Genomic DNA, 21,503 nt, shown 5'->3' on the forward strand with positions numbered 1-21,503 from the left:
AATGTAGTGGGGCTCAGATGTTAGCAGCTTGAGCTCAGAGACCCTCCAGTCCGAAGTCATGGCCACAAGGAATGCTGCCTTCCAGGAGTGGTAGACTAGAGAGCTGATCACTGTGGGCTCCAAGGGGGGCATCCAAAGAGTCTGGAGAAGACGAGGCTGAAGTCCCACAGGGGAACGGGATGTCACACCTAAAGGTACAAACTGCCTAACCCCTTGAGAAAGCAGCCTATGATGGGGTTCCCAACGACTGACCTACCCACCTCTCTTGGACAGAAGGCTGAACTAGCAGCCGGGCACACTTTGATAGATGAGATCACCAGCCTCTGCTGCTTCAGGTTCATATAGCAGCCCACAATAAAGGGAAATGAAGATTGCTGCGGAGGGGTACCTCCCTGCACAGACCAGATAGAGAACTGCTTCCACTCTGCCGTATAAGTGGGCTACTTGGAGGGCTTTACTTCCCAGGAGGGCCTCTGTGATGGGTTTGGTCACAGAGATCCCCTTGAGACTGTCACCTGTTGGGCTGATCATATCGCTGAGTGTGCCTAGCTGCCCTCTGGTGTGCTCCAAGACTCTTCCTTGGGAGCCAGAAGTTCTGGTCTCCCTCAGAAAAGGCACAGACTTGGAGTAACAGCCCCCAGCAGAGCAACACAGAGGCTGAACCAGCTCCACTCTGGGAGGGCTATATGGCCATTGACCGCTTACAGGAACACAGCCCCAAAGAGGACCTAAACCCCAAACAGATTGGTTTTCCTTTGTAAAAAATGTTACACAGAGAAAACTCATAAGGTCAGCCCCCTTTATCAATGGAAGATAGGCACAGAGGTTGCTCCCCCTCCTCCATGTAACAACCATTTATTTAACTGGGTTTGATAATAAAAAAGTATTTTTATTACGTATAAAAGGTAGGATTTAAGTAATTTTAAGTGATAATAGCCAAATCAGAAGAAGTTCTTAAGGCAACTTAAATAAAATATGCCAGCTAACCCTAACATACTAATACACTGGTTACATTTAAATTCTTCCCTAATATTTGTTCTAATCCTCTCTTTCAGCAGCCAGGCAGCACCCTAGATTGGGCCCAATCTTTCCTCCAGTTCAGTCTTAGATGGTTAAAGGAAGCATCTTGGGTGGTAGGTGGGGGTCTCCTGGCATTGACAGGCTCCCCCATTATTTGGTTTACCATCTTTCTATCCCTTTTGCCTAAGGCAGGAATTATTTGTGTTCAGTTCAAACTGTTTTCACCTTGAGTAGAAAAGTACAAGATTCAGAATGAGTTCCACCATGAGATAGCCTGGCCGCATATCTTTCTAGGATTAGCCATAGTTTGGTCTTACAGGAAAAACAAGCCCAGTTACAGATCATTATTTTGAGCACCTGGCCATTATGTCTCCATAGTATTACTAATGGCCCTCATTAGCACATCTAGAATTATAAACAGATCCACACTTAATATTTAGAACTTCACATACAAGAATAATGTACACAGAATTATTCACATTCAGCAGATTGTAACTTTAAAAATACATCACATGATGCATTTTGCCTAAAGCCTCTTTGAGTAGGGTGACCATACACCCCATCCCGAATACAGGATGGGGGAGTGTAGGGGGTGGCTGCCTTGCTGTAGCTGCCAAGGGCTGCCACCCTGGGGGACCTCCCTGGCTGCCCCATGGCTCGGGGCGCTCGGAAGGAGGCAGCAGCCGCACCAGTGCTCCTCCCAGCTCCCCGCAGGTGCACAGAGCTGGGAGCCAGGCAGCAGCTGCACCGGTCCAGTTCCAGGCTCCCCTGAGGTGCAGGGAGCCAGGTGGCAGCCGTGCTGGTCCAGCTCTCGGCTCCCACAAACCGGGGATCAGCCACATGGGTGTGTTCCCAGCTCCCCCAAATATGGGGCAATTAGCTCTTCTTTAAAAATAAATCAGGAAGCCTTCCTAGTGCCTGAAATATGGGGCTGTCCCAGCAAAGACGGGATGGATGGACACCTTGTATTTGAGTAATGCATATTCGTGTTCATAAGCCCATTTTCATAAAGCATCTGTGGAGAGGTGTGACAGCAGCCACCAGCAAAGGGGCTCAAGAACTTGCGGTGGGAGTGTGACTAACCTGCCGTCAGAGTCCTGGCTGGGCCTGCACACGTGTGCCAATCAAGCCTAGAGAGGATGAGGTCGTAGTTCCAGATGCTGAACTGCATAGGTGCATACCACCATGTGCCCCAATTGTTTCATCACCCAAGGCAGGACTGGGTTGTCCTGTCCCTATGGCTCCCTGATGGCTGCTGGCGAATGTCAAACGCCTCTGTGGCAAGTGCTGAAACAGGTACTGGGTGATGGCAGTGTTGGTTCCTGTGGCTGTTCCTGATGGTGCCAGAACATTACCCTTCCTAAGAACCCAGTACCCCACAGGAGACTGGGGTAGACAAAGGAGGACCATGGATGACTGAAGCTGTTACATGGCTCTGGAACCTGGGCCCAGGCGGTTGGCCCATCTTATCCAAAAAGGTAACTGGACCACACCCCAACACGGAGATGGCATAGACACAACTGGCACTCATTGCCCTTCAACTCGCCTGCGGCAGTGCTGGGATCACTACCGGGTCAGGAAAGATACTGGCTTCACCAGGACACATGGGGCTGCACTTCCAACTCGGGGAAATAGAGACGATCCCAACAGTGCTGAAGGGCAATGCCATGGCCATGGGGAGCGGTGCTGCAGAATTGTTGACTTGCCCCAGTGTCAGGCTGGAGACAGTGCAGCCATCGTTGTCGTCATCAGTGCTGGAGCTTGCATCCATGCCAGTGTGCTGGTGCTGGTGCTGGTCCGTGGGGCCAGGGAGTGTGCCATTGTGGCAATCCAATCCCATGCCACTTCAAATGTGTCTGGTGGGAAGGGGAAATCAAAGTCTTTCTCCAACTCCTCCCGAACACCTCCACCAGCCCTGGACTCAATGCACTTCACTGTGAGGCTGGAGTCAACAGTGCTGGCTTTTAAGGGCCAGCTACTGGGTGTCCCAATGTGGGAAACACCCCACTGGTCGTCTCACACTGTGATTTACTGGGGGAAAAGCCAGTGGCAACTGGTGAGAAAATTCCAGGGGGATACTGGCCAAGGGCCCCCCTTCCTCTGCCCCAAGCCCCTCCCCTCCCTTGCTCAGAACCTCTTTCTCTGGAAGCACCACACCACACCTGTTGAGTGCAGGGATAGTCCCTTCCTACTCCTGGAGCAGCTGGGCCTGACAGAAGTGTGAGCTGCTCTAGCTCATACTGCTCTTGGGCGGTGCCACGCCAGGGGAGGGGCCGGACTGCCTCGCACTCACTGGACGCATCGTGGTGTGGTGCTGAGCAGTGAGCGCAGGGCGGGAGTTTGGGCACTTGGGGGTGTGCGTCACCCCTTGTGCGCACTACTGCAAATCTGGCATCTGTCTGCCCAATGACCTTCACCCAGGCACTGAAGGCAGGAGCTCTGTGGGTACCCTCCAGGCATAGGCTAAAAGCACCAATCACATGGCTTAAAGCCCTGAGAAAGGGCACTCCCCACTGTCCCCCAGCAAAAAACCACAAAGGGAGGGTCCCCAATGTAAGCTCACTAACTGTAATACAAACTATACTGACTTCACTACTACTATCAACAAGAGCGATAGGAAAAGTCCACTAGGGAAGGGCTGAGAATGAGACAGAACTGCAGCAAGGATCATCACTGGCGGTAAGAACAAACTGAACAAGCAGTGGTTCGGCAGGAGCCTATACATATGGCCACGAATGCATCACTCCAAGGGGCTCTGTGGCCGATGCAACAGGTTCCACATGGGACAACCTTTCAGTGATTGTACACATTGTGTGTGCGTGTAGCTAGTAGGAAGAGACATGAACAAGCACTTGAAGAACATACTATTTTCTTTGAAGCTCAATACAATATGAGGTCTGACTGGTAGAGATATATAATCCTGACCAGTTTGCATATTTTTTGGATTTAGTTACTTTTCATATATCTTGATGGATTCCCTACAATCTAGGGAAGTTTTATTTTTTGAGAGTGAACTTTCAATCTACTTGAAATTTGGCTGTGAACAATATTCTCTGTTCTGTAAATCGGTGCCTGGGTGGCTTGTAAATCTGCAGCCAGGGCCCTCTCACATTCCAACAATATCTCCATCAGAAATGCAAACAGCTTTCAATCCTCCCTAGGAAGGATCAGTGAGAGGCAGGCAAGCCACTCCTTGACAGCTCTCTCTGAGAAGGTGCAAAGCTGGTAAATATGTCAGCTGTGTGTAGAAAGAACACACCTCAACCTGAAAACTACTACCTGAAAGTTTTGCTTGCTCATGTCAACGGGAGTGGAGAGTTGTAGTGTGCAACTACCATATGTTCGACCTAAATAAGAACAGGCTAACTTCATGCCCATATTCCCAGGTAACATCATCTTTTTAATGTGTAAATATTAGGGAATTGGACGGATCATAAATTCTGCATCGGAACCTCTCCCCCAACCTGTGACAACCGGAGTCACATCCAGAGTCCAGATCGTTGGCTTTGACTGAGGAGTGTGTGATACACATTGGGAGTGTGTGAAAAGGGGTCTTTAAACCTTCCTTGTGCTCCATCTTCCTGAATAAAAAAATCCTCTTTACACAGCCCATGCCCCCTACATTAGTGGCTGGACATGGGCAGTGGGTGACGACCCACCTGCAGAAGGCAGGTCCAAGCTCCACCCCTTCTGCCACTACCATGTGCTGCAGACCCAAACCCACTCCCCACCCCAGGTTATTGCTCCCCAGTTCCTGACCCCTTAGTTCCACATCCCAGGGGATGGCATAGGCCCACCCTTCCTGGCCAGCCATAGCGCCTGCTGGCTGGAAGGCTAGACAGCCTTGGTCCTGGCCCTGGCCCCAGCCCTCCTCGGGTAGCCAGAAAGCCCCAGACCCAGCTCTCCCCAGTCCTGGTCCTCCTTGTGCATACAGGATGCTGTAGCTCCAGCCCTGACCCGAGTCCTCCCTGGGCATCCAGGCTGCCGCCATTGGCCTGGGCAGGTGTGCTGTGGCCCCTGCCTTCCCTGGGCAGTTGGGAAGCTGTGCCAGCCCCAGCCCTCCCCAGTAGCCAGGCTGCAGCACTGCAACCCAAGTTGTCCCTGGGCAGCTGGGTAACTTAGGCAGTTTTAGTAAGACAGTGCTTTCCCTTGCCTACACTACCCTGTGCCCATGCTGCTGGAAGACCTGGTACTTTAGGAGCCTCCATTGTATCAGAAGATCCCTGACACAGAAATGAACTTCCCAGAGCTAGCTACGTCAGCTTTGGTCCAGCGTCCCCCAATAACGTGATGCCAGTCGTCAACTCGATTTCATTTTGCCAACTCCAGTCACTCCAGTTTAGTCTGAATATCTTGAGACTTGGGGGAAGTTCACATCTGGATTCATTGCAGTCTGCCAATTTTGACTACAATCCCAAAGCGATGTTCAAGTTTATGTCAGCTAAATCCCAGTTTCAAGCACACACATCTGGTGTTTTATTCTCAGTGCTATTCTAGTAAACACTCAACAGTTTGTGGATTGTATTTGTCCCCCAGTGAATAAAAATAATGAAAGTAATTAGTTCCCAGTGTTTGGAGATGCCTACTTCTCCCTTACAGGAAATCTAAACATTTTACAGAACTATGTGACATTAAGCTGTCACAATGCACTACAGTTGCAGAACTCCATATTAAGCAAAATATGCACATTTATGCTGGTGTGGGTGGACAATATAATCAGGCCATCCTCAAAGGCACCTAAATTTGTGAGCATCCTACACATTGTACAGTGAGACAGAGGAGGGCTGATCGTGATAAGAACTTGACTACTAAAAAGAACCAAATAAAAGGTCCTTATTTGAATTTTTGACTAACGCCTTTTTACATACTCATGACCTCTTTTTTTCACAGGCTCAGAAACAGACAATAGTAACAGAGAGGGAGCCATGTTAGTCTGTACTCCAACAAACCAAAGCAGCAGAAATGTAGCACTTTAAAGACTAACAAAATGATTTATTCAGTGATGAGGAACAGACCCACTTCATCAGAGCACTATTATTTCCAAAACAGACTGACATTTATAAGTACAGAGGACCAAAAAGAAAAATAATTGCAATAAAAACTGACAAACCAAATAGGATTGAAGGAAAGGGGTGAGACGTGGGGGGATGTTAAGTGTCCTGTCTGAGATAATTACAAGGAACAAAGAAAGGGAGGCAGTTCTTGTAATGCATGAGGTAGTTGATGTCTATGTTCACACCACGTGTTAATGTGTCGCATCTGAATATCAACGAAGGGTCCTGTGGCACCTTATAGACTAACAAACTTGTTATCCCCACCCTTGCTCTGGCTTATTTATACCTGGCCCTTCAGATTTCCAAGACCAGCATCTGATGAAGTGAGTCTGTGCTCATGAAAGCTCATGCTCAAAACTTTTCTGTTAGTCTATAAGTTGCCACAGGACCCTTCGTTGCTGTTACAGATCCAGACTAACACGGCTACCCCTCTGATACATAAAGCTAGTAAGTTACTGTTCTGTCATGTAATCTGAGTAATCAGTTCTACCATTTATACCTTTGACAGTTTGTAGATTGCATTTGTTGTCCAGTGAATTAAAAATAATTAAAACAACTGGTTCCTAATGTTTGAAGGCAGATTCCTCCTTTAAAGGGAATTACAACATTTTATATAACTATTTGCCAAAAGATCTATTTTATCAGTCCTACCAGTCACATCTGATGGATATAACAAGATAACAGGCCTCAATTCTGCAATCACTTATATATCTGCTTAACGTTATCCAAGAGTCATCCCAACAAAGTCACTGGGATTCTTCAGGTCAGTCAAATTAAGCATAGGCAGCATTGGAGGCATAGTTTGCTGTCTTAAATTGTCCTGAGGCAGCCTATTGGATTACTGTGCTATACCTGAATTTGTCCACATTTTTGCAGGGCACTGATCTGAACAATATAATTCAGAATTAAATAAACACAGCTTCACAACTCTGTTTCTTTTCCTATAGCTATTCATTACCTGTGTTTCAGTATGTTTTTATCCAATATTAACGCATACTGTGGACCACTCTATTAATGAGCAGACTTTACACATACCTATAATCTTTGGAAAACCGGAAAGGTTTTCTATGTAAATAGTACAAGAACATTTCTTTTGTTAAAATATTTTCATGACGTTTTACAAACTATTTACTATGTAATAGGCAAACAGTTGCTGGAATAAAAATAAGTTTTAAAACACACCTGTTCACAAGTACCTTAATGAGAAAAAAAAATGACTGCAGATAATACCTTTCAGATCCCATTTGCTTTGCTTTTCTCTTCCTCCTCCTACCCCACCTCCAATGGATGAAAAGCCAATAAAAGAATTCTCCACCTCCCACACACTTAAGTGCTGGATCGGTGCGCATTATCCCTATCATACTTTGGAACTTAGGAGTGGTGAAAGAAATTAGTTAATGTACTAAGGAATCAATTTCAAGCACAGTTTTACGCCTTTTAAATGGTCTTTCTTGCTGGCATTGTACAGGTTGAGAATTAAATATTTCTCATCAATTTCAACCCAGCCTGGGTAGAAGACACATTTAAAGAGATGTCTCTGGCACACTTGAGTTCAGCTAATCAGACTTCACAAGCATCGGTCAATGTTACAGAACAACTGAGCTCTATCACTGACAATAACATTGCGGATCAAGGATGGACTGAAGACTCCTTTCCAGGATTAGAAATACTGTGCACAATTTACGTTACATATGCCGTTATCATTTCAGTGGGTCTCCTCGGAAATGCTATACTCATCAAAGTCTTTTTCAAGATCAAATCAATGCAGACAGTTCCCAACATTTTCATAACCAGTTTAGCTTTTGGAGACCTGCTGCTTTTGTTAACCTGCGTGCCAGTAGATGCCACACGTTATATTGGGGATACCTGGCTCTTTGGAAGAATTGGCTGCAAGCTGTTATCTTTTATCCAGCTAACTTCAGTGGGAGTATCAGTTTTCACTTTAACTGTTCTCAGTGCTGACAGGTAGGTCTGTAGCAATTTGTTTGCTCAGGGTGTGCTTGTGTATTATGATAGATGTGATAGCATTTTGAACTAAACTGTAATACTTAATCTTTGGATAGATTTAATATGATGTAAATGTTTCCAGGGAAAGCTAGATGATTTTTGCCAACAATTATTAAAAATCAACTCCAATTTGTTTAAGTTAAGAGATCAATATTCTCTGAAAGTATAAAAGAGGAATGAAGGGAATTTTAAAACATTTTTAAAATAACTGATTGTTTATGAGTTTAAAGTGATTTAAGAAAGACATTTTTCCCTTTACTGAATCAGGAAAGATAAAAGGCTTATGGCAATGAGAAGATAATCTGTATATTGGTGCTACCTAGTGGTATACAGAAGTAGTCGACAACACATCCTCATGTGAAAATGAGAAAGGGTAATGCGAATCCTTCCATCCACTTTCATGGGCTTTAGATCAGGCCTCAAAACTTGAAAACTAAATTGACTGTCATTTAGGGACAAAATACAAAGAAACCCGTTAGTTCAAATTACTTTTCAGACTCCTTACAATTTGGAGGATATTGCAATATAATACTAATTTTAAGAATGATAAGTGCTCCCTATGACTGAGATGCAATATGGCATTATTTCAATATTTTAATTGCTATTGTACATCTAGTTACTGTAGCTTTTCCACTGACATTTTTCTTCACAGGGCCTCAAATTAAACTTAGACTAATTTGAATACCTTATTATTCAAGCACATATGTGCCTCCATCTCACTGACTTCTCGAGTGAGTCTGATAGTCCATTTTCCTCAAGAAGCATTTACAATGTTCTTTGTTTCTGATTGAATAAAAACAAATACAAAACACCAGCCCAATGAGCATGAATTATCATAATCATAAGCATCAAACACCACAATGAATTCTCAAGGTTAAAAGAAGGAAAGGGTTTTCAAATGTAACTGGAAAAAATAGTTCATAGCAACTAGGTGAGGTAAATACCTGAGTTTCACTGAATAATGGCCTTGCACAAGATTTTAATGCAATAATTATGTAGTTTAAATTATTATAAAAGTTCAGAACATATGTTAATTATAGCACTGTGCACTACTGTGTTCTGATTGGAAACAAGGGTCTGCAGTCAGTAAAAAGCTATCACTCATCTAGCGTGCAGTAATATGTGTAATGTGGCCTGGAGTAGAACAGAGAACCAGACCCTTACCTGGTAGAAATCAGCACACTCCCTTGAAAGCTCTGCCTTCTATCCATACTACTCTGTGCACCTTATCACTCTTCTCCTTCCCATCACTGACTTCCACGGACTCCGCCATCTGCCTAACCCCGAGCTCCTTCTGTCTGAGAGCAGGGAGTGTGGTTTCACATGCTCCCTGGTTCCCTATGGCCTGTCCTCCCTCCTGGTCGCTTGCCCTCCTGTCTGCCTTCCCTCTGCACACTCTCCTGCCCCAACACATCTACCCCGGTCCAGACATTTCCCCCATGTCTGGTTCAATCCATTTATTGCAGCAGTATAGCCAGGAATCTACAGGAGGTCACTTGAAACGTGTCTACATGTCATCATGTACGTTATTTTTGCTGTGTCTGTCCGTCCGTCCGTCCGTCCGGTCAACGTTCTACCATGTTTCTCCCCGATGCACTGTGCCAGCCCCAGCCCCTCCCTGGGCCAGCATGGGGCCAGCCCAGCTCCCGATGGAGCCCCCCACTGCACCATGCCAGCCCCTCCCCTACTCAGCACAGGGCCCAGCCCAGTCCCACCAATGGGGCCCCTCTCACCTTGCCAGCCTCAGCCCCAGCGCCTCCCTGAGCCAGTGTGTGGCCCAGACCATCCCCTTAGTAGAGCTCCCCCACCGGCCAGTGCAGGGCCTGGCCCATCCACTTTGGATGTGTATTACAACAGGTTTCTGTCTAGATCTTTCTTCCAGCCTAACTTCCGCTTGCAAATGCAGCTGCAATAGGCCCTCTAGCTATTTTAAATCTTGGGCTGTGTTAACTTCCCCATTTGAATCTGAGCGGGGCTGTGGTCACAGGAACACAGCAGGAAGTAGGCATTACACTGTATCCTGTCACTGCAAGTCCCATGCACATCAGCACAGATCATTTTGTAGAAGGCCTCAGTGCCCAGGTTTTCTGTCACCTGGCCCAAAAACAAGAACAAACCAGCAGCAACCACGGAATGGCTTGCTTCATTCACCAAGCAACCAGCCAACCCTGAACTTATGGAGCCTCTTGTGAGCAGAATGCCCATCTGAGACAGCAAAATGGTCAGTTTCCCTCTCCCCATCCATTCCAAGTCTGGGACTGAGAGCTTCCTGCTCCTCATTCGAGGCTGAACTAGATAGGGAAGGAGAGTTCCATCTCTCCTTCAGGTGCTCTCCTCTGTCTTTTTTTGCTACATCTGCCTCAACAGAATTTCATAATTATGAGCCTTTTCTGCTTACCTGTGATGTGGGGTGTGTGCTGTACATTTCCTATATTTGTGAAGTCCTCATTTACCTCCTTTTGTATACCAGTACAGAATATACAACTCTTCCTCCTCCTTATTCTCCTCCATACAAAACCCCCCCGAACACTACACACCCGCTTTACTCTACATGGAGTACAAAGCAAGCTGAATTTGGAGTTGGCAGACCAGTCTATGTGGGAGATAAAATCATTGGGGGGGGGGAAGAAAAGTTTCAAGACAACTAAAGTCAATAGGATTTAAGTACATGCTTAAAGTTCATCTGTGAGCTTTTGCCCTCATTGTCGCTCTTCAAAACGCACAAGAACAAATGTGTGTAGAGTATTTATATATTTAGCATTTTAAAAACTAAAACAGACCAAATTTCCTCCTTTAAATTCTCAAGACAATGAGGTTCACCTGACTGGACATGTATCAAACATGAATTTGTCCCCCCAAATGTAAATTGTTAGTAACACAAGACTAATGTTGCTACGTTTTTAACACTATGATGTTGTTTGTGTTTCTAGGTACAGAGCTATTGTTAAGCCCTTGGAACTACAAACATCAGATGCAGTTCTGAAGACCTGTTGTAAAGCTGGTTGTGTGTGGATCGTCTCCATGATGTTTGCTATCCCAGAGGCTGTGTTTTCGGATTTATATTCATTCAGCAATCCTGAAAAAAATATATCTTTTGAAGCATGTGCCCCTTATCCTGTATCTGAGAAGATACTCCAAGAAGTTCACTCTCTGGTGTGCTTCTTGCTGTTCTATATTATACCGCTAGCTGTCATTTCTGTCTATTATTTTCTTATTGCCAAAACATTGTACAAAAGTACATGCAACATGCCAGCAGAAGAACACGGCCATGCCCGGAAACAGGTAAGAATCACCAACTCAAGTGCCCAGTGTTAGAAGTCCAAGCATACTGATTGAAATCTTAATTCAATTTGAGTGCAAATATTGTAACTATACAGTCCTGGAAGATATACCCCACGCTGCTCAGATCCTTAACTCAATTAACCTTTGTTTTTTGAAAAATAAATTGCAAATATGCATGTTTCATTTAAATCATTGCCCTGGGGTGGGACTGGGGAGGAGGGGTTCAGTATGCAGCTGCTCCAGGGAAAGAGGACTACCCCAGGCCTCTCTCATTGCAGCAGCTTGGAGCCAGGTGAGAAGCACCTCTCCATGGCCTCTGCAACTCCAGTGGGCACTGATGGGGGAGGTGGGGTGCATGTCTCCCAGCTGGGGCAGGTCCAGGTTCATCTGCCCCCTGCGCTGCCCAGCCAGAGTGAGGAATGCAGCAAACTGTGTTCTTTCCCTGGCTCCCAGACAAAGGGGAACAGCCAGCCATGTTCCCACAGGAATTTGGGAGAGCTTCAGCTTACCCTCCCTCCCCGCACCTTGAAAGGCACCTGGGGGTGCGCAACTTAGGGCTGAGGCAGTCTCAGACTTGTGGGGGGAAGAGGGCGCATCTCTAGCCAGCCCCTTTCACCTGGCAGGTGAGTCTGTCTCTTTTCTGTATGGGTTATGAGAAGCAATCCAATTCCAGGCACAGCCCATTCTCTCAGCACAGCCAAACCCTGGCCCTGCTTTAAGCTATGACAAGAGGATGCTGCATACCGAATGTGGTGGTCCTGGCTCTACTGTTTAGCAGGAGTTCTTGAACAAACAGACAAACACACAAACAGACACACAAACTATCTCAGGTGGACCTCTAAAACCAGGATTCTCTGGTCTGGCAACACCTGGGATCCGGCAGGCTCTGGGCTGGAGCCTGTGGTAGTGGGGCTGCAGCAGGGGCTGTGGCTTTGGGGGCTGGAGGCCTTGGTGGGGCCACAGAGGCCATGGCTGGTGCTCTCTGTGGCAGCAAAGGCTGGAACCTTCAGCAGAGATGAAGGGGCTGTGGCCAGGGATGGAGCCCTCTGCAGTGGCAGAGGCGACTGAGGCTAGAGTCCTCAGCAGGGCCACAGGGGACACAGCCAGGCCAGAGCCTTCGGAGGGGGGGCGGTGCTGAGGCTGGAGCCCTCAGCATCAGAGCCACAGCTGGTGCTAGAGCCTGCGGCTGGAGGCACTAGGATCAGACCCAGGACCAGCAGCAGGGGGGCTGCAACAGCTGGCATTGAGGCCAGAAGTAGGAAGGCCAAAATCAGAGCCATGGCAGGATGGGAGCCAGTGGCTGGGGACCTCCCCTGGTCTGGCAAATCTGCTTGTTCAGGACCAGTCACGTCCTGAAGGTACCAGACAAGGGAGGTCCAACCTGCAGTAGATACACAATAGACAAGTAACAAGCCTATATAAAGCACATCTTGTATATACCCATAGCAGTACCCCGAAGTCAGCCAGGTACTTAAGCACATGCTTAAATCCCACTGATTTAAGTATGTGCTTAAATGCTTTGCTGCATAGTGATGGATTCTGCTTTCTTGAATCAGGATCACAGCTGAATTTAGGAGTCATGGCACCTTTCACTAAATTCTGAACATGGAGGGACAGGGCCTACATTAGAACACATTAGCTAACATGTTAACATCATGCCTTTAAATCTTCCTCTAGACAAGACTTCAGTGGGTTCTGTGAGCCCACAGGCTGGTTTTACAGTCAGATGCTCCCAACTGAAAACACTTTACCCACAGTCACAAAAATCTAAGGGTGAAAATGCTTTAGCTTCTGTTTTGTTTCCATGCTGCCTTTTTGATAATGTATCCTCTGTAGACTTGATTTTTTCATTAAGGGTCACAGTGCCCTTCAGGGAGTAGCATAACACATATGTATTATTAATACTAGATATGCAATTATTTTTTCCCTAGATTGAATCCCGCAAGAGAGTGGCAAAAACTGTGCTGGTGCTGGTTGGTTTGTTTGCCTTCTGCTGGCTGCCTAACCACATTCTCTATCTGTATCGCTCTTTCACCTACCACTCTTCCATAGATGCCTCTGCCTTTCATCTTATAGTCACCATTTTCTCCAGGGCTCTGGCCTTCAGCAATTCCTGTGTCAATCCCTTTGCTCTTTACTGGCTGAGTAAAAGTTTCCGACAACATTTTAAAAAGCAAATCCTGTGTTGCAAGGCAAGGCTTCCTGCACGGCCCCCCGGCAACACTCCTACCAGAGCTTTTTCAGCAACAGGCAGCACAAATGGCTCTGAAATCAGTGTCACTTTGCTAACAGATTATAGCATTACAAAAGAGGAGGAGAGTGTTTAGTTCTTCAGTCATGGAGAAGTGCTAAGCTCATGCATTTCCCAAGATTCTAGTGCACCTGAACCCTGCTTGGAGCTGCAAGTCAACAAAACAATGCATCCTTGATACCGTCTGTGAAAGCACCTTCAGCAAGCATTCTTACCATCCTAAATTACACAATGGAGAAATCACACTGGTGTGCATGGGGAAAAGAGGAAACACAGCTGATGCAAGTTCAGTCAAGAGGATACTGCCTATGCCCAGAAAATGCTTGGCATCATTTCCATATGCCTGAGGTTTCTGCACCAAGCTGACAAAGTTAAACTCAGTCAAATATAGTGAAACTTACTTGAGCTGCAGGAATGCTTTTGTCCTGGCTCTGTGTGCAAAGAATTAGCATTGTTCTTATGATCTTGGCCACAGAACAGTGAAAACGAGCACTGCCTTTTGTTGAGCACTTACATGGCCTTTGATGTTCTTAAACATAGAAGCACCTCTTCTAGCCTGCCAAACCAGAGAGGTACCTTGTTTTGTCACTTTCCTTACACCATATATTAAGCAACAGTCAAAACTGTGGAGCGATAGGTTAAGGGGAGGTTATTATTTTTCATAAACTAAACTTCAAGTATGCTGAAAGTGGTAGAATCATGGTGAGACAGCACTAAGCTGTGTTCTACACTCCAAACAGTGTCACTATACGTGTTGTGTGGGAGAGAGTGTGTGTGTGGATTTTCAACACCTCTGAGCAACACAATTATTCTGACCTAGCTCCAAGTGTAGACAGCATTATGTTGTCAGGAGGGCTTTTCCTGTCCACACAGCTGCCGCATCACAGGGAGGTGGAGTACTTACACCAAGGGGAGAAACTCTCCTGTTGGCATACATAGTGTTGCCAATAAACGCTAAGGTGGCACAGCCGCAGCACTGTAAGTAGAAACAAGCCTTAACAGTCAGAAGCTCTAGATCCTATTCCTATTCATTGACTTGCTGTGTGATTCTGTACAAATTGCCTACTGTATGGCCTGATGTTAGGAGGTCAGAGCTCCGACCTTCCTAATTAAGTCGGTGGGAGCAGCAGGCACTCACATCGTGCTTACCCACCTTCGTAAAGTACTTTGAGATATACAGGTGAAAACGTAAGAAGGACAAAAAGGGTTAGAGCTGAAATTGTTGAGGCAATTAAATACCTACAATATTTGCAAAGTTCTTGGTTCAGGCTTGTAGCAGTGATGAATTAAAAGTGCTCACTTAAATCAAGTCTCTGGAGTACATTGGCACTGGATGGGTCACCAGTCCTTTGTTCAGAACTCTGTTCACAGTGAAGATCCTCCAGAGATAAGAAGCAGAACTTCAGACAAAATAGAGGGATTTTATAGATCCTCAGCCTTGTGCAGGAGATCCCATTGTTCTCACTGGCTATGCCTACACTACATTCCTCTTCCAGAGGAGGAATGCAAATAAGGGAGATAGAAAATGCAAATGAAATGCTGATTTACAAACCTTGTACTTCATTTGCATAATCTCACACAAATGCATTTCTGGAAGAGACACTTCTGAAAACAAAAAGCAGCCATGTAGACAGGGTTTTTTTGGGAAAAAAACAAAAAAAACCCAAACAAACATGTTTTCAAAAGAACTCTTATTCCAGAAAAAAAATGAGGAATAAGGTCAAAATGAGGTCAAAAGGTCAAATTTTGGCACTCTGCCTGGGAAAGGTTGCTGACCCCTGGTGTAGGCAATGCATATACATGTTCTCTCTCCCTCTCTCTCTGCTGATCTCCCTAATACAGAACAGCAACACCAAACTGAACAAATCCTAAAATCATTTTAATGACCCCCTTTTGGTTGTCTTCATGTAGTTCAATGACTATGCATTTAAACCCATCAAACCTGGCTTTTTTACATTGTAATTTTGCATGCTTCAGTCTGGAGCCTTCAAGCAGTAACTTCCATGTGTCTACTAAGGGTCTAATTCACAGTTCTGTTATACGAGGTTTACAACATTGTAACATTACTGAAATCAATAGGAATATGCTACTTGTTGAACCTCTCTAATCTGACACACTCTCATCTGGCAACATCCGTAATCTGGCACAACTCTAGTTAGCAGTTATCATGGATGTGGCCAAGTGTCTTGTGCTCCCATAAAGTTATTTAGAGCCACCAGTACTGTCTCTCAATGTTCTGTGCTGTTATTTAGCTTTAACTTACCCCTAAATGACTACTAGGAGTCCAGTAAGTGGTGGAAGTGTTGGTAATGCTGCTAGACAATTTTGACCTCCCATAGTCCAGCAAATTCTCTCATTCGGTACTGGTCACATCCCGAGGGTGATGGACAAGAGAGGTTCAACCTGTATCATAAAATTGCAATTTGATGAATACTAAATATGCATAACGTTCTCTTACCCCCTCTGTCCTGAAACAGCACATTCCTCTGTGTAGAATCAGCTTCCTTCCTATGTGGGGGGAGGAGGCATTTCTGGAAAAAGGGGTCAAGATCAAGGCACTCCTGAACCTCAGTGACCCTCACTTGCCAGGAAATTCCTGAATGTCAGAGCACCTCTGGACTGGACTGGGCCCTGGACAGCCCCAATATAAGGGGAACATAAAAGTGGCTTCAAGTCATGTTTGTGGACCCTCCTAGTCCTGTACCAAGCATAACTCAGTTGGAGCAAAGAGTCAGGCCGCATGTACCTTGAACAACATTTAGAAAAATGCCTCTTCCTTTTGCCTCTAATAGGGCTACAGAACAGGCCTACAACAGATAAATAAAACCACACATATATGAACATGCTTTTATATTCATGGAGCTGAATATGGGAACTTTAAACAAAAGAAAGCATTGTTTCCTTAGCTAGAGTTTGTTCTTAAATTCCATAGTTTCATAGCCCCTCTATGAAGGGCATCTGAAAAGTGAATCTACCATGTGTTTCTAAACTTTAAACATGTTCTCTGCTGAAAGCTACAGTATATAACTTCGGGTACTCCTCAATATGCCTCTAGAAATGGCAGCTTCTAAAATTCACCATTTTTCTTGCTTTGCCTGTAGTTATTTTTGCCTTCTGTATCTGTTGTTCGTGAGCTAACTTGTTGCTATTACATATTGTTATAAATGTATGTGGATCAACTATGATGCAAGCCATGACAGGACCTATTCATTTCATCTGTCACTGACTAGGATATAGACAGTTGTGCCCAGTGCTTGAAATAGGAGTCATGCCTAATAGTTAGAGCAGGAGTCAACAGCTAGGGTCAGAAACAGAGACTGAGGCCTGATGCAAGTGCCAAGGGTCAATGTGAAAGTCAGAAATTGGTGCCAACCATCAGAAACAGGTCACCTGGAGGCAAACCAGGAGCAAGGCCCGGTCTGAGGCACATGCTATCAGTGATAGACGAATGATCTGAGTAGCCACCAAACTGCTGTACTTAAGAGCTGATCTGTGAACTCCTCTCCACATTCAGGCCGTGTAAGCCAATTACGTGGTCTGCTACAGACCATCTACACCCAATAGGTTGCCTAGAGATTTGCTCTGCTGCAGCCCTAGATTCTTGATACCATAATATAACATACTACCTGGTTTTATAGGTCTATCTTTTTCAGCAATGGTTATGTTTGTACTCATAATACATTGTACCAACGTGCTTTATGGGGTAACATTAACTTTACCTGAGCAATATGAACCACACAGCTCAGAACCACACAGCAATACATATGTAATCTTTAGCCCACCAACATCAGATGTAGGGAAAAAGGGTTAAGGTTTCTTTGGCAATCTTTTCTCAATGTTTCTTTTTATAAAGCAGAATATAAGTGAAATTCAGCTCTGGGTAATGCAGATCTAAATCTACTCAATTTAAGGTTGTGATGCCCATTTTTACCAGTACTGAATGTGATTTAGAAAAGGGCTAGGACCTGACGAAGTCTGGATTTATAATTTAAATTCATATTGAGATAAAGACTAAAATATATAAAATATGTAAAAACCAAAAAAAATTTGAAAACTAGAGGTTCAATCCTGCACAACCTTACTTGTGCAAGTATTACTCATGTACATGAGGGCTTGGAGGGTGGGACCCTGTATTTTGTAAATGAGATCAACCCGCAGGTTGTTTTCTTTTGCATGCAACATATAATGTTATTTAATGCTGTTTTTATTTGCTTGTGCACATTTTGTGCACACTCAATAGCCCTGTTAATTATAAAGGCTGCGCACCAGAATAGGACTTAGTGGGATTAAAGAACATTCTTAGATGCTTTTGCTAAATCAGGGCCAAAGTCTCTCTTCAGGCTGAATAATATTATTTGTCTGAATTTAAAGCATTCCTAACCTCCAGGAAAATAATTCCAGAGTCTCTTCACTTATCAAGTGGTTCCTTAGTTAAATGATGTTTGGCTCCAGATCCTGACTTTCAGTTTTGTGGAACATGTTTGGTGCATTTGCATCATTTAAAAATGTTGACATATTTTTAAAATATATGTAAGTGTTCAAACCAACAAGTTTTAAAAATGACAATCGTTACAATATGGCTGCTTTTTAGGTTTTGTACATTTTACCTGCTTGAATGAGCAAAAGTGTAAACATTGTTAAAAGAACTGTTGCTAACATGAATATTATCAATATTTTAGTTTTTGATTTCCATAATGTTAGATACTTGTTTGGGACTGAAATCATTTTTCAATCAGAAAAGCAAAGCAAATCATATCAAATCATGCACACAGTGTAACATGCTGAAGCTCTGATAAATAGAAATGCTAATACTATTTCATAAGAATCACCCACTTGTTTTCCATTTATGCTTCTGAATAAAGAGTTTTATGTTATTGTAAATAATTTAATATGGGCTGCATGCTGACAGTAATGTATTTCTGCTAAGCATAGTACAATTAAAGAATAAACTAAGGTTGCACATAGCTAAAGGAATTGTACATTTCAATTGGTGGTACTTATTAGAAAGAATACAGGCTACAAAGAGTGGCTGATTTTTGGCTTTGCAGCAGATGCTTTATTCAAGAGAAATGTAAGCTATTTCATGAGATTCATTTTCATTATGGGCAGTATTGGCCTGAATTTTTAACACACTGAACCCAATCTTTTCATTTTTATGCAGCTCAGACTACCACTGACTGTAATTTCAATCTTAGGTGCATAAGGACTAAGAGACGAGCCCTAGCATAAGGCACAAACCAAGAGAAACCTCTGTGCAAATTCAGGAACAACATTTAGATTTGTCCAGTGGGATTTTCCTTTATCTTCTGAATTTTCTGATTACTACAATGAAATCCTGTGGTGCTACTGAAGTAAATGACAGAATTCCCATTCGCTTCTCTGAAGCTAGGATTTCACATAATATTTTTACTGTCACATTCAGAGCGCTAATACTTAATACCGAAGGGCTGGAAATCCCCTTTTATCAATGAACAGACTGCTGCAAAATAATCATGGTGCAAAATTCTAACATTGCTTTGTATTATTTACCTCATGCTGCTGCTCTGAGATGACAAAGCCTCATCACACAGTGATGTAACACAACAATGGAAATATTGTCGTAAGATGTGCATGCTCTTTGAAACTCCCTCTAATATAAAAATTTCTCCCTCTCTCTTCACTCCACCTTTGGCTGTTGTCATCTAATCAAAAGATGGAAATGCAAAAGTTCGCACACAAAGACATCTGATCTCTTCTGGTGAACATTTGGTATATAAATTAATCATTGTACAGGTTGAATTTACCTAGTCCAACACCCTTGGGACCTGACCAGTGCTGAACCAGAGAATTTGCCGAACCACGGGAGGTCAGTATTGTCTCAGAACACATTTAGGGGTAAATTAGAGCTAAATAACAGGACAGAACACTGAGAGCCAGGACTGGCAGCTGGGAACAAACTTTATGGGACTGTGTGAAACTTGGCCATACCCATGATAAGTGGTCATCTGTCTAACCAAACCATGGATGTTGCTGGACCAGAAAATGCTAGACTAAAGAGGTTCAGCCTGTATGTCATATACAACATATATATGTATGTATACACCTAAATATACGGTGTTTTGTTAAAGTTTTACCTGGATGAGTTTGGGATAGCTACAGTAATTACAAATCAATTATTGAAGACATCCAAAAATCAAACCTTATATCACAGCACATACTTATGCATATTGTTTAATACCACAGATTTTACAGAGAAATTATTTTAGAAAATTTTTAAAGCAATTTGATACTATTTTAAATATTTCTGCCTAAAAAGCCAAACTCCATTAGCATAATACATCCAACTGTGCAGCACTCTATGAGAAGGAAAAATTTATAACAGATTTCTGACACCTCTAAAATAACTTTTCTATATATAATAACGTAGCATCTGCAATCTGCTATTTCATGAGCTACTATAAAGTACTGTGTTCCAGTATAAACTATCTCTAATGATTCACAATATTGGATTTTAAACCCATCATTGTTCTGAAACCTAATAGTGTCCCCTGTGTCATGATCCAGACCAGGAGTGGAGAAATCCATGTATGAGAAAAGAAAAAAAAATTAAATTATATCTCTTTGAATTGCTGTGAGGTTAGAAATAATCTGTAATAATAATAAAGTGTTAGAAATAATCTCTGGATAAACAGATTATTGGACCTAGTTATGGTTACACTCTCAGTCAATTTATCGCATAGTCCTGTAATATATCATTATTGGACATCGTCACCACATATGGTGCGCATACAGATGTTCTACTACTGTAACAGATAAGATGGGGATAATATCCCGAATTTGCTAAATAATCCAGCTCAGCAGAAGTTACTACCAAATCACAAATGGTTTGATTCTCTTAGAACACACACGGTAGCAGACAACTGAGTGGAATTTAATCACACAAAATACATGAAGGAACAGGACAAGTTTTTGACACAGCATATCCAGCTGAAAAATCAGTTGTGTTCTGGCTTATATTTCCTTGAGAATCATAGAATCACAGAATACTAGAACCGGAAAGGATCTCAGAAGGTCACCAAGTCCAGTCCCTTGCCCTCAAGGCAGGACCAAGCACCACCTATATCAACTCTGTTGGATATTTATCCAACCTGTTCTTAATATCTTCAATGATGGAGAGTTTATAACCACCCTAGGCAATTTATTTCAGTACATACCCACCCTGATAGTTAGGAATGTCTTCCTAATACCAAACCTAAACCTTCCTTGCTGCAATTTAAGCCCACTGCTTCTTCTCCTGTCATCAGAGGCTAACAAAAATAATTTCTCTCCCTCATCCATGTAACACCCTTTTAGGTACTTGAAAGCTGCTACCATGTACACTTTCAGTCTTCTCTTTTCCAAACTAAACAAACCCAATTCTTTTAATCTTCTCTCACAGGTCGTATTTTCTAGATCTTTAATCATTTTAGTTGCTCTTCTCTGAACCTTCTCCAAATCTGTCCTAAAATGTGGTGCTCAGAACTGAACACAGTATTCCATCTGAGTCCTAATCAGCACAAAGTAGAGTGACCTATTATTGCATCCCAGAATATGTTTGGGTTTTTTACACCAGTGTCACACTGTTGACTCATACTCTGCTTGTGGTCCACTGTAACCCCTTGATCCCTTTCTGCAGTACTCCATCCTAGAGAATCACTCCCCATTTTGTGAAACTGATTGTTCCTCTGTAAGTGGAGTACTTTGCAATGAACTTCATCCTACTTTTCTCAGACCATTTTTCCAGAAGCAATCCACACATAAAATGCTTTAATCATAACAGCAAAATACTGTGCTACATACCAGTCAGATGGTCAATCCTAGACTGTATTTAATTTTTTAAACGGACAGTCATATATGATTAAAACAGGAAC

General features: G+C 43.6%; 1 protein-coding gene across 1 annotated transcript; it reads left to right on the plus strand.

Moving 5' to 3' along the window:
* The first annotated feature begins 7,605 nt into the window (after positions 1–7,605).
* Positions 7,606–13,690, plus strand: BRS3 (bombesin receptor subtype 3). The gene is made up of 3 exons (XM_075007980.1): positions 7,606–8,039; positions 11,012–11,363; positions 13,295–13,690. The coding sequence occupies exons 1-3, from the start codon at positions 7,606–7,608 to the stop codon at positions 13,688–13,690; spliced, it is 1,182 nt and encodes a 393-aa protein (XP_074864081.1).
* The last annotated feature ends 7,813 nt before the right edge of the window (positions 13,691–21,503 follow it).

This window comes from Carettochelys insculpta, chromosome 13 (genome assembly GCF_033958435.1).
Source record: "Carettochelys insculpta isolate YL-2023 chromosome 13, ASM3395843v1, whole genome shotgun sequence".
In the NCBI taxonomy this organism is placed as follows: domain Eukaryota; kingdom Metazoa; phylum Chordata; order Testudines; family Carettochelyidae; genus Carettochelys; species Carettochelys insculpta.

Excerpts from the sequence above, each read along its gene's own strand:
- BRS3 (XM_075007980.1), top strand. The coding sequence starts at position 7,606 with ATGTCTCTGGCACACTTGAGTTCAGCTAATCAGACTTCACAAGCATCG. Across the intron at positions 8,040-11,011 it reads ACTGTTCTCAGTGCTGACAG|GTACAGAGCTATTGTTAAGC; the intron begins GTAGGTCTGTAG and ends TTGTGTTTCTAG. Across the intron at positions 11,364-13,294 it reads ACGGCCATGCCCGGAAACAG|ATTGAATCCCGCAAGAGAGT; the intron begins GTAAGAATCACC and ends TTTTTTCCCTAG.